General features: G+C 42.2%; 1 protein-coding gene across 2 annotated transcripts in view; it reads left to right on the top strand.

Annotated features, from left to right (window-relative positions):
• pias1b (protein inhibitor of activated STAT, 1b) overlaps positions 1 to 2626 on the top strand; it is a 42230-nt gene extending 39604 nt beyond the window's left edge. For both annotated transcript variants that reach the window (XM_082968209.1, XM_014170414.3), the window contains exons 12-13: positions 44 to 221; positions 923 to 2626. In XM_082968209.1, the coding sequence (XP_082824335.1) occupies positions 44 to 221; positions 923 to 1228 (484 nt within the window). In that variant the 3' untranslated portion in view covers positions 1229 to 2626. The remainder of the gene's footprint in view (positions 1 to 43; positions 222 to 922) is intronic.
• The last annotated feature ends 12840 nt before the right edge of the window (positions 2627 to 15466 follow it).

Raw genomic sequence — 15466 nt, 5'->3', positions numbered from 1 at the left:
TTTTGTTCAATACGTAATCTTCATCATCGTCTTCTCCCTACAGCGTGTTGAACCTCCACAGCCAGGTATCTCCGGTGGCCAGAGCTCCCAGCATGCCTCCCGTTGAGACCAGCTATATCCCACCTCCTCCTCCCCTCATACAGGACTACAGCCACTACTACCACACCCCCAACGACCTGGACCTCAACTTCTTCTCATTCCTCCAGGGAGACAACCATCAGGTAGCGACTTCACAGGATAGAACCGTCTGGTAGCGACTTCACAGGATAGGACCGTCTGGTAGCGACTTCACAGGATAGGACCGTCTGGTAGCGACTTCACAGGATAGAACCGTCTGGTAGCGACTTCACAGGATAGAACCGTCTGGTAGCGACTTCACAGGATAGAAACGTCTGGTAGCGACTTCACAGGATAGAAACGTCTGGTAGCGACTTCACAGGATAGGACCGTCTGGTAGCGACTTCACAGGATTGGACCGTCTGGTAGCGACTTCACAGGATAGGACCGTCTGGTAGCGACTTCACAGGATAGGACCGTCTGGTAGCGACTTCACAGGATAGGACCGTCTGGTAGCGACTTCACAGGATAGGACCGTCTGGTAGCGACTTCACAGGATAGAACCGTCTGGTAGCGACTTCACAGGATAGAACCGTCTGGTAGCGACTTGACCGGACAGGACCAGTCAAGACACTGGGAGAGACCACCGTCATAGAAACGGCATCAGTGCTTTTAGTCACTTCTACATCTGGTCCTGGCGCTGCCAGTCTGCTTTCTTCTCTCGAGCTTTCCTTTTTATTTAGTTATTTTTAATCATTGTGCTTCTGCTCTTTGCGGTCCGGCTACGTAACCGTTGATGTAAAAAAATGGCTTTATAAATAAATGTGATTTTACTTGACTCTCCTCTCTGCCTCCCTGTCTGCAGCATTACAACATGGTGATGGCAGCAGCTGCGGCGGCCTCAGCCTCCGATGACCACGACTTGCTCCTGAACCGCTTCCTGCCTTACAGCTCCTCCCAGATGTTCCTGGACCAACCGGGGACACCCGTGGGTGGGAGCAGCAGCGCCCTGGCAGCAGCCAACGGGGGCAGTAACAGCGGTAGCAGCTCCAGTCTGGTGTCGTCAAGTAGTTTGAGAGAGAGGGATCGGGATAGAGAAAGGGACAGCAGGTCGAACGCAGCGGCGGCAGTGATATATGGTTCGATACCAGACGTGATCTCACTAGACTGAAAGGGAGAGGAGGAGATCTATCCCTACAGAACTGTGGGGGGGGAGGAACAAAAACAACTGGTGGGAGAAAATAGAAACCGGAGTTTGTTTTGTAAATAGAAAACTAAAGGGAAAGAAACAGTGCTATGTACAGAGAGGAAAAATATCTATTTTAAATGTTACTGTAAACAGAATCCTGATGATAATGGGTAACTTCAATGGATTTTTTTTTTTTTCTGTGGATACTGGAGCTTTTTAAAACGGCCTCTTCATGTTCTCCCCCATTTTGATTATATTACCTTTTTTTTTTTTTTTGTACTTCGTTTTTACTGTTTCGTTTCAATATTTCCCCCGTCAACGGCATTATCTGTCTCAAAACCGTGTTTTTACTGCGCTTCGGCGCGAAATGGAGAAATCTCTCCCGTTTTTGTTTTTCGTCATCACTGTAGATTTATATTTTCTTTCAAACATTCATACTGTGGTCAAATAATATTGTATTTAATAATTTTCAAGGTATTATTTATGATGCTTTTAAGTTATGTTAGATCAATGTGTGCTGTTTTTAAAAGCATTTCTTCTTCTCCCCACACCGCTACGTGTTATTGTTGTCGCTAGGATTACACAGGCTAGCCTGGGTACCAGTCTGTTTGTGCCATCATTCCACTCCTCGTCATGACCAAACAATAAGTGGGTGAGGAGTGGAATGATGGCACAAACTGACTGGCACCCAGGCTATAAACGGGCTGGTTATAGATCCACTGCTACTGTGGTTGAGGAGTGGAATGATGGCACAAACAGACTGGCACCCAGGCTATAAACGGGCTGGTTATAGATCCACTGCTACTGTGGTTGAGGAGTGGAATGATGGCACAAACAGACTGGCACCCAGGCTATAAACGGGCTGGTTATAGATCCACTGCTACTGTGGTTGAGGAGTGGAATGATGGCACAAACAGACTGGCACCCAGGCTATAAACGGGCTGGTTATAGATCCACTGCTACTGTGGTTGAGGAGTGGAATGATGGCACAAACAGACTGGCACCCAGGCTATAAACGGGCTGGTTATAGATCCACTGCTACTGTGGTTGAGGAGTGGAATGATGGCACAAACAGACTGGCACCCAGGCTATAAACGGGCTGGTTATAGATCCACTGCTACTGTGATTCCGCTGGTTTGTGCTCCTCTCTCATCTCTATTTAGCTGAGGAAACCTTATTTTTCCTGCCGAGTACATCCTTTAGTTGTTTTTAGAAGTAAGAAATACCATGCTGTATTTTCTGGTAAAATAGTGTTTAAATAGCTTGACATGTGTACATTTTTTGGGGGGGGACAAGGAGGAGATAATATGATTTCAATTCAGTTTATTATTATTATGGTGCCTTTTTATATTAAATGGAAGCACTTACCTTTTTCATGCAGGGTGCATCTTCGACTCATTCTTTCTCACTATTCACAAAACTTAATTTTTGTTGTTGAATGAAACAGAGACTTTTTAAATGCTTAGCTTTGCTGCATGTGTAGCAGATGGGATCTGTGACACTCACCCTTTTTAGACTGAAGTGTCTCCTTCTTTACTGTTAAACTGGCTTTTCTGTAACGCGACCGGGTACGACCCGTCTAGGACGACGGGTCACGCGTGTTTTGTGAAGCAGTGGTCCTGGGTTTGAGGTTCCGTGTGATCCCCGATCGGGAAGAAGTGGTACTCTCTCTAAGCAAGCGGCGCGACGTCCTTTTATACACATCTCTCTCCGTCTCACAGCCTCTGCCTCTCGTTCTTCTGTCACCGCAGTGGATCTGTAATCACCCTGCTGTGATGGGTCGGATGAGTTGTCCCCTGTTGCTCAATGTGACTATTGAATACCCCACGGAAGCATCATATGCTTGATTCGCGCTATAGGGTCATCCTGAAGCATACTGTGCTGGCTCTGATTTTTATATTTTCACATTGTCCCGTTTTAACAACTAGGGTGGATGTGGAACCAGGCGAGCACAGTAGAGCTTGGCTTGGATCAGATTGACCCCGTGGAATGGACCATGGCGAGGTTTGGCTCCTGAAGTCGCCACTTCTTTTATGCCATCCTAAATAATTAGTCCCCTCTCTTCCCTTCCTGTGTAAGTTCTGGTTGTCCCCTCTCTTCCCTTCCTGTGTAAGTTCTGGTTGTCCCCTCTCTTCCCTTCCTGTGTAAGTTCTGGTTGTCCCCTCTCTTCCCTTCCTGTGTAAGTTCTGGTTGTCCCCTCTCTTCCCTTCCTGTGTAAGTTCTGGTTGTCCCCTCTCTTCTCTTCCTGTGTAAGTTCTGGTTGTCCCCTCTCTTCCCTTCCTGTGTAAGTTCTGGTTGTCCCCTCTCTTCCCTTCCTGTGTAAGTTCTGGTTGTCCCCTCTCTTCCCTTCCTGTGTAAGTTCTGGTTGTCCCCTCTCTTCCCTTCCTGTGTAAGTTCTGGTTGTCCCCTCTCTTCCCTTCCTGTGTAAGTTCTGGTTGTCCCCTCTCTTCTCTTCCTGTGTAAGTTCTGGTTGTCCCCTCTCTTCCCTTCCTGTGTAAGTTCTGGTTGTCCCCTCTCTTCCCTTCCTGTGTAAGTTCTGGTTGTCCCCTCTCTTCCCTTCCTGTGTAAGTTCTGGTTGTCCCCTCTCTTCCCTTCCTGCGTACACGGTTAGTATTTATTTCCTGTTATTGTTGGAGTCATTGTATATTTGATATTTCTTTAGTAATTCTATGATTCATGCTATTTAAAAGACACTTGTTGCTTGATATGCATCAGTGTTCTGTAGTTTTTTTGTTTGTTATTCTTCTAGCTGTTTGACTATTGAATGATGTCTTCTAACTGTCTCTGCTTGGCTCTCAAACTGCAGGCGGCCTTGTCCCTACGGTTTTCAGAGCTTAGCTTCGCCCAACGAACGGCTCATAGTGCACTACACAACACTGTGTGTTTTTTTTTTTTTTTTTATGTTTACAAACGTCGGTCATTGCTTGCGATACGGCTTTCTGTAACATATGGACCTTACCTTTCATCAGCGAGAAGGAATCCTTCAAAATAAAAAATATACACTAGTGGTTATTATTGATCCATACAGCTATGGAGCCTCCATTCTACTAAACTACACTGTAGCAGTTACAGACCCATACAGCTATGGAGCCTCTATTCTACTACACAGCACTGTAGCAGTTACAGATCCATACAGCTATGGAGCCTCCATCCTACTAAACTACACTGTAGCAGTTACAGATCCATACAGCTATGGAGCCTCCATTCTACTAAACTACACTGTAGCAGTTACAGACCCATACAGCTATGGAGCCTCTATTCTACTACACAACACTGTAGTAGTTACAGACCCATACAGCTATGGAGCCATCATCCTACTAAACTACTTCCGCTATACTTCCTGAGTTAGGCTCACACACAGGTGTTCAGAGCATGCTGAGCGTCTGCTAAATGACTTAATGTAATGTAATTAGCACAGGTGTTCAGAGCATGCTAATTAGCACAGGTGTTCAGAGCATGCTAATTAGCACAGGTGTTCAGAGCATGCTAATTAGCACAGGTGTTCAGAGCATGCTAGATAGCTAATTAGCACAGGTGTTCAGAGCATGCTAATTAGCACAGGTGTTCAGAGCATGCTAGATAGCTAATTAGCACAGGTTTTCAGAGCATGCTAATTAGCACAGGTGTTCAGAGCATGCTAGATAGCTAATTAGCACAGGTGGTTGCCTCTTGTCTTCCGTAAACAAGATCTGTAACAGAGGTATGGCCGTGTTGGGAACGCTAACCCTATAAAAACGTGTGTATCAATTTAACCTTTTCGTTTTCTTGTAAATAACTTCTCTCTGGTATGAAAGCATGAGAACCTCATGCTCTTCCTAAACCGTACCGGAAGTGATGCGTGTTGATGTTCAGACTGGAACAAAACTCCTCCCGTACAAAAGACGCCTTCGTTCAATGACTGTGTGTGTAGTGTAACCCAACGAAGCCGGAGTAGAAAACACCTGGGGGGAAAAAACTCTACATACTGGTCTGAAACTAGACCCCCCTCTACATACTGGTCTGTAACTAGACCCCCCTTACATACTGGTCTGTAACTAGACCCCCCTTACATACTGGTCTAACACTAGATCCCTCTACATACTGGTCTGAAACTAGACCCCCCTCTACATACTGGTCTGAAACTCATGGTTTAGATCATCTCAAGGATGATCAAAGTAAGTTAATGTACCTCAGCTCAATTTGGCGTGTCATAGCAAAGGGGTGTGATAACTTACAGTACCAGTCAAAAGTTTGGACACAGCTACTCATTCAAGGGAATGAAGAGAGAATGCCAAAAGAGTGCAAAGCTGTCATCAAGGCAAAGAGTGGCTACTTTGAAGAATCTCAATTATAAAATATATTTGATATATTTTCGGTTAATACATAATTCCATATGTGTTATTTTATAGTTTTGATGTCTTCACTACTATTCAACAATGTAGAAAATAGTACAAATAAAGAAAAACCCTTGAATGAGTAAGTGTGTTCCAACTTTTTATGAAAAAATGTGCACGAATTAAAGGTGCCAACAAATTGTATAGTCATAATAAGATTGTTTTACTGTCATATACAAAAACAAAAAAAATCAGCTCCTCCTTCGACTTGGTTCGATGAACTTCTCATTTTTCAGCCCACCACCTATATTTTGTATTTTAAGTGTTAGAGAAAATGTGCATCATTTCTGAAGGTCTGTCTTGATCAAAACATCTACCCCCCCCCCCCCCCCCCCCCACCACCACCACTGTGCTCTAGCTTCCTGAACGCGATAGGAACACACTTTTCATCTCACATTAATCTTGTCCGTCCATGACAAAGTGTTTATTTTTTTTGTTTAAAATCTATTCATAATTTTTTTTTTTTTATTACTTTGATCAAGTTGGCTATAAATCGATCTCTGGAAGTGACCAAACCACTCTCCTGCAGGCCCTATGATATAAGGATTGCAGGCATGTGCTTTGTCATTGGCTGTGACATAATGTTCAGTCAAAAGTTGATGGTTAATTAAATAAATAAAAATTAAAAACAAAAATAAATAAAAAATCCCAGTCGGAAGACCAAATGAAATGGAATGAGGGACATCACAGCTTCAAATGGTGTTAGATTTCATATCCTACATCACACACAGGCGGGAAAATATTATACTCATGTCCCGTCCACAAAATGTCTTTCGGCGGAAAGGCGGGTGGAAAATTCGAAATAGAACCCCGTCGGCTGATTGGCTGAGCTTTATTGAGTGCGTGACGTCAGACAGAGCCGTCTGTAGGGTTGCCATGTCTGATGTTTTCTAACACTACGGAGCCGTCTGTAGGGTTGCCATGTCAGATATTTTCCTACATTGAGATACTTAAAAAAAACTATGTTGCAGGTAAAAATTGTATTGGTCACGGGTTGCATTTTTTATTTTTTGGGGCTATTTCTCATATTACACTTTGACCGCCATGGCATTTCTCTTAAAAAAATAAATATATTAATTTCTCTGTGACTTGCTGCTGCTGACTGTCAGGCAAGGAGGAAGCTGTTACTGAGTAAGTATGGAGCGCAGTTTGGGGGCTTTGCTTGTCAAAAAAAAAAAATACATGTCAAATAACACTTTGACGTGTTAAATAAGCTTTTTAATTATTTGATAAGTCAAATAACACAGTTCTATTATATAATTATATGTGTAATGAATATGCAGCCAAGCGCCACCACTACTATCAGTAGCACTGTCAAAGCTGTACAAAACAAAGTCTACAAACAAGCAAACACACCGGCCACGAACGATGTGTTTCAAATACCGCGTTGGTAATAAAGCATTATTTGCTTGACCGCTACTTCCTGGGCTAGCTAGCTAGTTAGCTTTAGCTTGGTAACCTAGCTAGCACCAATACTACCAGCCTGAAAACAATTACCAGTAGAAACAGCAGTCATTTTCATTATTCTTAGCAAATTATTTAGTAATCCTTGTGAGTTTAGTATTAGCTAGGTTGCCACTTGTTGTTCGTCTATTGAAATTGAACTTCAGTTCATGAAAATAAATAGCTAGCCAGCTACTTAACCCTGTTGCCCTAAAGCTAATGTTATAAGCCGCCAGATAGCTTCATCTGGCTAATGAGGCTCAACCTGACCGGGTTATGTGTTGTGAAGCTAGCCACAATAAGGATTAGGTAAAATAGTGGAATTTGCTTTCCAAATAAAAGTACCTATTTTTAAAGTGATGCTGAAGGTTAAAATTTGTGAAATCATGCCATATTTAGACTAGATAATGTTAAACAAGGTTGGGTTAGGGAAGCAATGAAATGGGGTATCAGTCAACTGAATACCCAAGATATTTTTTCCCAACGTCCTCCTCAGAGTTATCAGACTCCAAGACATCCACGCAGTACTGTTTTTCCTCTGGAATACTGTTCAATACACATAGTAGGTTGACAATAAATATGTCTCAATTCAGTTGTTTCAGAATCCCGCAATGACTTGAGCTACGATGCTAATGTTCTCTCTCTGTGTGTGTGTGTGTGTGTGTGTGTGTGTGTGTGAGCGAGAGAGAACGTGATGTGTGAGAGAGACCCTATGAGGGAGGGAGGGAGGGAGAGTGTAGGCTGTGTGTAAAGTTGTCTGAAAAGTAGGCTACAGATGGTTTCATTTAGGCCTAGTGTGTTTTCCCCATGTGGATCATTATGTGTTTACACTCAACGGACAGTTTATTAGGAACTCCTATCTTCAGGGCATTGATTCTACAAGGTGTTGTTCATTGCTCAATTGGTATCAAGGGACCTAACCACCGTCCTCAGCCTGTAAACAGGCAGGATGGATCCATGGACTCATGCTGCTGCCTATGTAGCCTGCTTCGTTCTGCGTTGTGTCATTCAATGCCACAACTGGAGGTCTGTTTTGTTGGATTTTTATTTGTCTTGCGCACCAAGAGGACGACGTACAAGATGTTAGCCCTTGTCGCAGCTCTCAGGCACCTCGCTAACTGAAGGAACAACCAAAAATAAATAACAGTTGCTGCACGCACACGGGAAATGGTTGAGCGTGAAAAGAAACCCAGCAGCGTTCCCGTTCTTGACACACTTTAACTGGTGTGCCTGGCACCTACTGCCATACCCCGTTCAAAGGTACTTCAATATTTTTGTCTTGCCCATTCACCCTCTGAATGGGACACATACACAATCTATGTCTCAATTGTCGCAAGGCTTAAAAATCCTTGTTTAACCCGTCTCCTCCACCTTCATCTACAAGGATTGAAGTGGATTTAACAGGTGACATCAATAAGGGATCATAGCTTTCACCTGGATTCACCTGGTCAGTCTATGACATGGAAAGAACAGGTGTTCTTAATGTTTTGTACACTCAGTGTACTAAGGATTGTTACCTATAACCAGGACTAGTAGTAAAAAAATATGTTTTTTTTTGGGGGGGGAAGCAATTGTTATTAATTTTATATTACAGTCGTCAAGAGACCTTGGGCGACAAGAGTCTTGCTTTAACAAAGGAACCGTTCTTCCCTCACTCTCCTTTTTAATGAAGAGAAAATGTCAAGAACAACAAAAGAAAAGAAAGGACATTGTAAACATGTCGTTTTCTTCACTGTATTAAAACTGTTGAAGCTGTGACTTGTTGATATAACCTTGTGGATTGTGTGGGGTTTTGACTAGGGCCATGTTTGGACTCTGCAGACTACAATATTTCACCCTGGAGATAGTTTGTTCTTGTTTAAGACACTTTTTTTTTGGGGCATTCTGTGAACACCGGGCACATCTCAGGTTTATATCGTATGAACATTGCTATGCTGAATCCTTACCATCAACGGAGCGGTCCCAATGACACATACCGGTCATTAGAGCTCGCCTTCTGCTAGTCTCCCTATAAAATAAGAGGATTTACTGACCAGAAATTAGATCAGATCTTTGTGAGGTGTAGGCCACGCCTGGAAGGTCTCAATGATCCCATCTCCTTGGAAACCTAACATCGCTGCAAGAAACCCTAAGCAAATTTGACTTTTATGATGAAGAATCACCTGAGAGGAACCTGCATCTTTGTTTTACTCAAGACTAACCGCAGTCTTTATCTCTTCCAAGAAGGGAACCAAAGATTCCATTGCACCCGAGTGCCTTAGACTTTATCTCGTTGGACTGAACAAACTGAGAACTGAACTGAGAGAGAGACAGAGAGACAGACAGAGAGACAGACAGAGAGAGAGACAGAGAGAGAGACAGAGAGAGAGAGAGACAGAGAGAGAGACAGACAGACAGAGAGACAGACAGACAGAGAGAGACAGAGAGAGAGACAGAGAGAGAGACAGAGAGGGAGAGAGAGAGAGACAGAGAGAGAGAGAGAGAGACAGAGAGAGAGAGAGAGACAGAGAGAGAGAGACAGAGAGGGACAGAGAGAGACAGAGAGAGAGAGACAGAGAGAGAGAGACATAGAGGGACAGAGAGAGACAGAGAGAGAGAGAGAGAGAGACAGGGAGAGAGAGCCTATGCTTGAGCCCAGACGCGGGCCGCTTTCGACCGAAAGCGCCAACAACAATGACCCCTAACCACAGACCTTTTCCCTGTCTTTACTTTACTTCATCACAACGGAAACTCAAATGAACCAGACGACACTCAGATTCACATCAATACCTGTGGCTGTGTAAAAATGGTTGCAGTGACTGATTATTGTCAGACTGTTAGTCTGAATTACATATCATGATTAATGCTGTTGCTGCATTGTCGACTTTCGGAGGCAAACTGATAGCCTAGCCACTGGCGACTCCTGGTGGATGACATTATAATTTCATGGCTTTGTGTGTGTGTGTGTGGTGTGTGTTATTTATTTCACCTTTATTTAACCAGGTAGGCTAGTTGAGAACAAGTCCTTTATTTAACCAGGTAGGCTAGTTGAGAACAAGTCCTTTATTTAACCAGGTAGGCTAGTTGAGAACAAGTCCTTTATTCCGGAGGCAGGGCGCCCACCGGTAGGCTAGTTGAGAACAAGTTCTCATTTACAACTGCGACCTGGCCAAGATAAAGCAAAGCAGTTCGACACATACAACAACACAGAGTTACACATGGAGTAAAACAAACATACAGTCAATAATACAGTAGAACAAAAGAAAACAAAAAGTCTATATACTGTGAGTGCAAATGAGGTAAGTTAAGGCAGTGTGTGTGTGTGGGGGGGGGGGGGGCCTCTGATATTTCCCTTTCAAATCTATACGACCATCTCGTCCTCAAAAGTCTTGTTAATGTTTGTACTGTTGTATTTTCTGAGTTCGACTACGGTAGTTAATGTAAATTGACCCGTGGAGATTCTCACCTCCAATAACGGTGTTGTATCAGAAATCAAAGTAGATGCTCTAAGTCACTTCAATTCCTTATATTCAGCAAAAACTAGACGGCATGATTTGTTTTTCATTCATTTTTTTACATTTTACATTACATTTATATTTACATTTTTAGTCATTTAGCAGACGCTCTTATCCAGAGCGACTTACAGTAGTGAATGCATACATTTCATACATTTCATAATTTTTTTTTTTTACTTTTTTTGTACTGTACTATTTTTAAGGATAGCAATGGGCACACTCCAACACTCAGACATAATTTATAAAAGAAGCATGTGTGTTTTAGTGAGTCTGTGAGTCCGCCAGATCAGAGGCCGTAGAGATGTGTTTTTCTTAAGTGTGTGAATTGGACCATTTTTCTAAGCATTTGAAATGTAAACAAGTACTTTTTTAGGTGTCAGGGAAAATTGTATGGTAGTAAAAAGTACATTATTTTCTTTAGGAATGTAGTGGAGTAAAATAAAAATAAAAGTTGCCTGAAGTTAAGTAGACCTAAAACAAAACTTCTTCAAAGGATTTTTACTCAGGTCCAAGAACCTTACATGTTCTGTTTAAAAGGTAAATTAGTCCAAGGACCTTACATGTTCTGGCAGCTAAAACAGTCAAATACTCCATGTCTGCCTAGTTAATGGCCTCTCTTCTGCCCTGGATGTCTAAACTTGAATCGATTCTCAATTGCGACACGGTTGTAGAAACATAAATCCCTCTACTTTCATATCACATTAAAAATCATTTCACAAATGCAAAATACACACTTACTGGTTTTAACACAGTTGCAGTATTTGTCAGTGACAACAGGTTTGTGGCTTCTGTCTTTTCCATTTACACACGTGTGTTCAGAGATGCAGGTAGCTAATTAGCACAGGTAGTCCACTCTGTTTTCTGCAAAACAACCGCTGTAACATCTAGATATGCCTGTAGAATCCTAACCCGATTATAAAGGTGTGTATCAATTTTAACCTTTTAAAAAAAATGTTTTATAATTATTATTATTATTTCTCACCGATATGAAAGAATAGGTTCTTATGCTTCCAAAAGCACAAGCGATGCGTGTTAATATTCAGACCGAGTGTCGCGGCTCTCAACAAAACTCCCTCCTTCCTGAAGACGCCTTCGTCCAATGACTGCAGGGTTTGCCAAACTCAGTCCTCTGAACCCCAAAATGTGTGAACAATTTAAAAAAAATATTTCTCCTCCCTCCCTCCCTCCCTCCCTCCCTCCCTCCCTCCCTCCCTCCCTCCCTCCCTCCCTCCCTCCCTCCCTTAACACTAATCAACTAATCATCAGGCTTTGATCATTTGAATCAACTGTTAGGGCGAAAAAAAAGAAAGAAAAAAAAAAAAAACGTGGACCCCTTTAGGGTCCCGAGGACCAAGTTTGGGAAACACTGGTCTGATTAATGGAACTGAGAGTTGTGATTAAGGGTCAGAGCCACAGGGTTGATCATTAGTGAAGTGCTGTGAAAAGCCTATTCAACTCCTCTGGAACATTCACCAGACATAAACAGACAGTAAAATGGAAGCCTGCAATGTGTCCCAAATCGCACCCTATTCCCTACGGGGCCCGGTCAAAAGTAGTGCACTATATATAGGGCCCTGGTCTAAAGTACTGCACTATATAGGGAATAGGGCGCTGGTCTAAAGTAGTGTACTATATAGGGAATAGGGCCCTGGTCCAAAGTAGTGCACTATATAGGGAATAGGGTGCCATGTGGAAAGCAGCCTACATCAGCTTGTGCTTGTGTGTGTGTGTGTGTGTGTGAGAGAGAGAGAGAGAGAGAGAGAGAGAGAGAGAGAGATTTTTTTTAAAGCTTTTAGTTAATTTACAGCTTTTTGTGTCATGAGTCCTTCCCCCCCCAAAAAATAAATCCTCCTCTCTGTATTCTATTGTTACATTATTAGTTCAGTTTCTGGATGAGAAGAGTCCGATCAAACCCAGTCAGTAACTCGATATCTCCTGGACCTGACGATAATGATGCGTAGGAGATGCCCCCGAAAGAGATGGTGCATGAAATAATTCAGATGTTTAAATCTACAGGCACTATAGATAAGACTGCATCACCTTTTTTTAATTTAGTAAACAACGGATGGTGATGAAAGGCTTCCTCTCTCCGTTAATAACAGTTACTGAGCTAAAATACGTTTTTAAAGCCACTTTCAGAAACGGTTCAATTTGCCCGTCTTTCATCTGTAGTGTCTACGGGTTCTCTTCTTTGATCCACACTGATCACAGGGAAGCTATTCTATGATGTTTTGTATGTTTTAGTGTAAAAAATAAATTTAAATAAAAGGTTTGATCTGATTTGTGCACTTTTGATGACGTACTAACGTCTGGGTTAAGGGTCAGTTCCATTTAAATTTCAGTCAATTCAGAATCAAATCAAAGTTTATTTGTCAGGTGTAGTAGACCTCACAGTGAAATGCTGAATACAACAGGTGTAGTAGACCTCACAGTGAAATGCTGAATACAACAGGTGTAGTAGACCTCACAGTGAAATGCTGAATACAACAGGTGTAGTAGACCTCACAGTGAAATGCTGAATACAACAGGTGTAGTAGACCTCACAGTGAAATGCTGAATACAACAGGTGTAGTAGACCTCACAGTGAAATGCTGAATACAACAGGTGTAGTAGACCTCACAGTGAAATGCTGAATACAACAGGTGTAGTAGACCTCACAGTGAAATGCTGAATACAACAGGTGTAGTAGACCTCACAGTGAAATGCTGAATACAACAGGTGTAGTAGACCTCACAGTGAAATGCTGAATACAACAGGTGTAGTAGACCTCACAGTGAAATGCTGAATACAACAGGTGTAGTAGACCTCACAGTGAAATGCTGAATACAACAGGTGTAGTAGACCTCACAGTGAAATGCTGAATACAACAGGTGTAGTAGACCTTACAGTGAAATGCTGAATACAACAGGTGTAGTAGACCTCACAGTGAAATGCTGAATACAACAGGTGTAGTAGACCTCACAGTGAAATGCTGAATACAACAGGTGTAGTAGACCTCACAGTGAAATGCTGAATACAACAGGTGTAGTAGACCTTACAGTGAAATGCTGAATACAACAGGTGTAGTAGACCTCACAGTGAAATGCTGAATACAACAGGTGTAGTAGACCTCACAGTGAAATGCTGAATACAACAGGTGTAGTAGACCTCACAGTGAAATGCTGAATACAACAGGTGTAGTAGACCTCACAGTGAAATGCTGAATACAACAGGTGTAGTAGACCTCACAGTGAAATGCTGAATACAACAGGTGTAGTAGACCTCACAGTGAAATGCTGAATACAACAGGTGTAGTAGACCTCACAGTGAAATGCTGAATACAACAGGTGTAGTAGACCTCACAGTGAAAGGCTGAATACAACAGGTGTAGTAGACCTCACAGTGAAAGGCTGAATACAACAGGTGTAGTAGACCTCACAGTGAAATGCTGAATACAACAGGTGTAGTAGACCTCACAGTGAAATGCTGAATACAACAGGTGTAGTAGACCTCACAGTGAAATGCTGAATACAACAGGTGTAGTAGACCTTACAGTGAAATGCTGAATACAACAGGTGTAGTAGACCTCACAGTGAAATGCTGAATACAACAGGTGTAGTAGACCTCACAGTGAAATGCTGAATACAACAGGTGTAGTAGACCTCACAGTGAAATGCTGAATACAACAGGTGTAGTAGACCTCACAGTGAAATGCTGAATACAACAGGTGTAGTAGACCTTACAGTGAAATGATTACTTACAGGCTCTAACCAATAGTGCAAAAAAGGTGTTAGGTGAACAATAGGTAGGTAAAGAAATAAAACAACAGTAAAAAGACAGGCTATATACAGTAGAGAGGCTATATACAGTAGAGAGGCTGTATACAGTAGAGAGGCTATATACAGTAGAGAGGCTATATACATTAGAGAGGCTGTATACAGTAGAGAGGCTATATACAGTAGAGAGGCTATATACAGTAGAGAGGTTATATACAGTAGAGAGGTTATATACAGTAGAGAGGCTATATACAGTAGAGAGGTTATATACAGTAGAGAGGCTATATACAGTAGAGAGGCTATATACAGTAGAGAGGCTATATACAGTAGCAAGGCTATAAAAGTAGAGGTTATATACAGTAGAGAGGCTATATACAGTAGAGAGGTTATATACAGTAGAGAGGCTATATACAGTAGAGAGGATATATACAGTAGAGAGGCTATATACAGTAGAGAGGTTATATACAGTAGAGAGGCTATATACAGTAGAGAGGCTATATACAGTAGCAAGGCTATAAAAGTAGAGGCTATATACAGTAGAGAGGCTATATACAGTAGAGAGGCTATATACAGTAGAGAGGCTATATACAGTAGAGAGGCTATATACAGTAGAGAGAGGCTATAAAAGTAGAGGCTATATACAGTAGAGAGAGGCTATATACAGTAGAGAGAGGCTATATACAGTAGAGAGAGGCTATATACAGTAGAGAGGCTATATACAGTAGAGAGGCTATATAACAGTAGAGGCTATATACAGTAGATAGGCTATATACAGTAGAGGCTATATACAGTAGAGAGGCTATATACAGTAGGGAGGCTATATACAGTAGAGAGAGGCTATATACAGTAGAGAGAGGCTATATACAGTAGAGAGGCTATATACAGTAGAGAGGCTATATAACAGTAGAGGCTATATACAGTAGAGAGGCTATATACAGTAGAGGCTATATACAGTAGAGAGGCTATATACAGTAGGGAGGCTATATACAGTAGAGAGAGGCTATATACAGTAGAGAGGCTATATACAGTAGAGAGAGGCTATATACAGTAGAGAGGCTATATACAGTAGAGAGGCTATATACAGTAGAGAGGCTATAAACAGACACCAGTTAGTCGGGCTGATTGAGGTAGTATGTACATGTAGATATGGTTAAA

This window comes from Salmo salar, chromosome 23, assembly GCF_965601325.2.
Source record: "Salmo salar chromosome 23, fSalSal1, whole genome shotgun sequence".
Lineage (NCBI taxonomy): Eukaryota > Metazoa > Chordata > Actinopteri > Salmoniformes > Salmonidae > Salmo > Salmo salar.
This window is presented reverse-complemented; position numbering and strand designations above follow the sequence as displayed.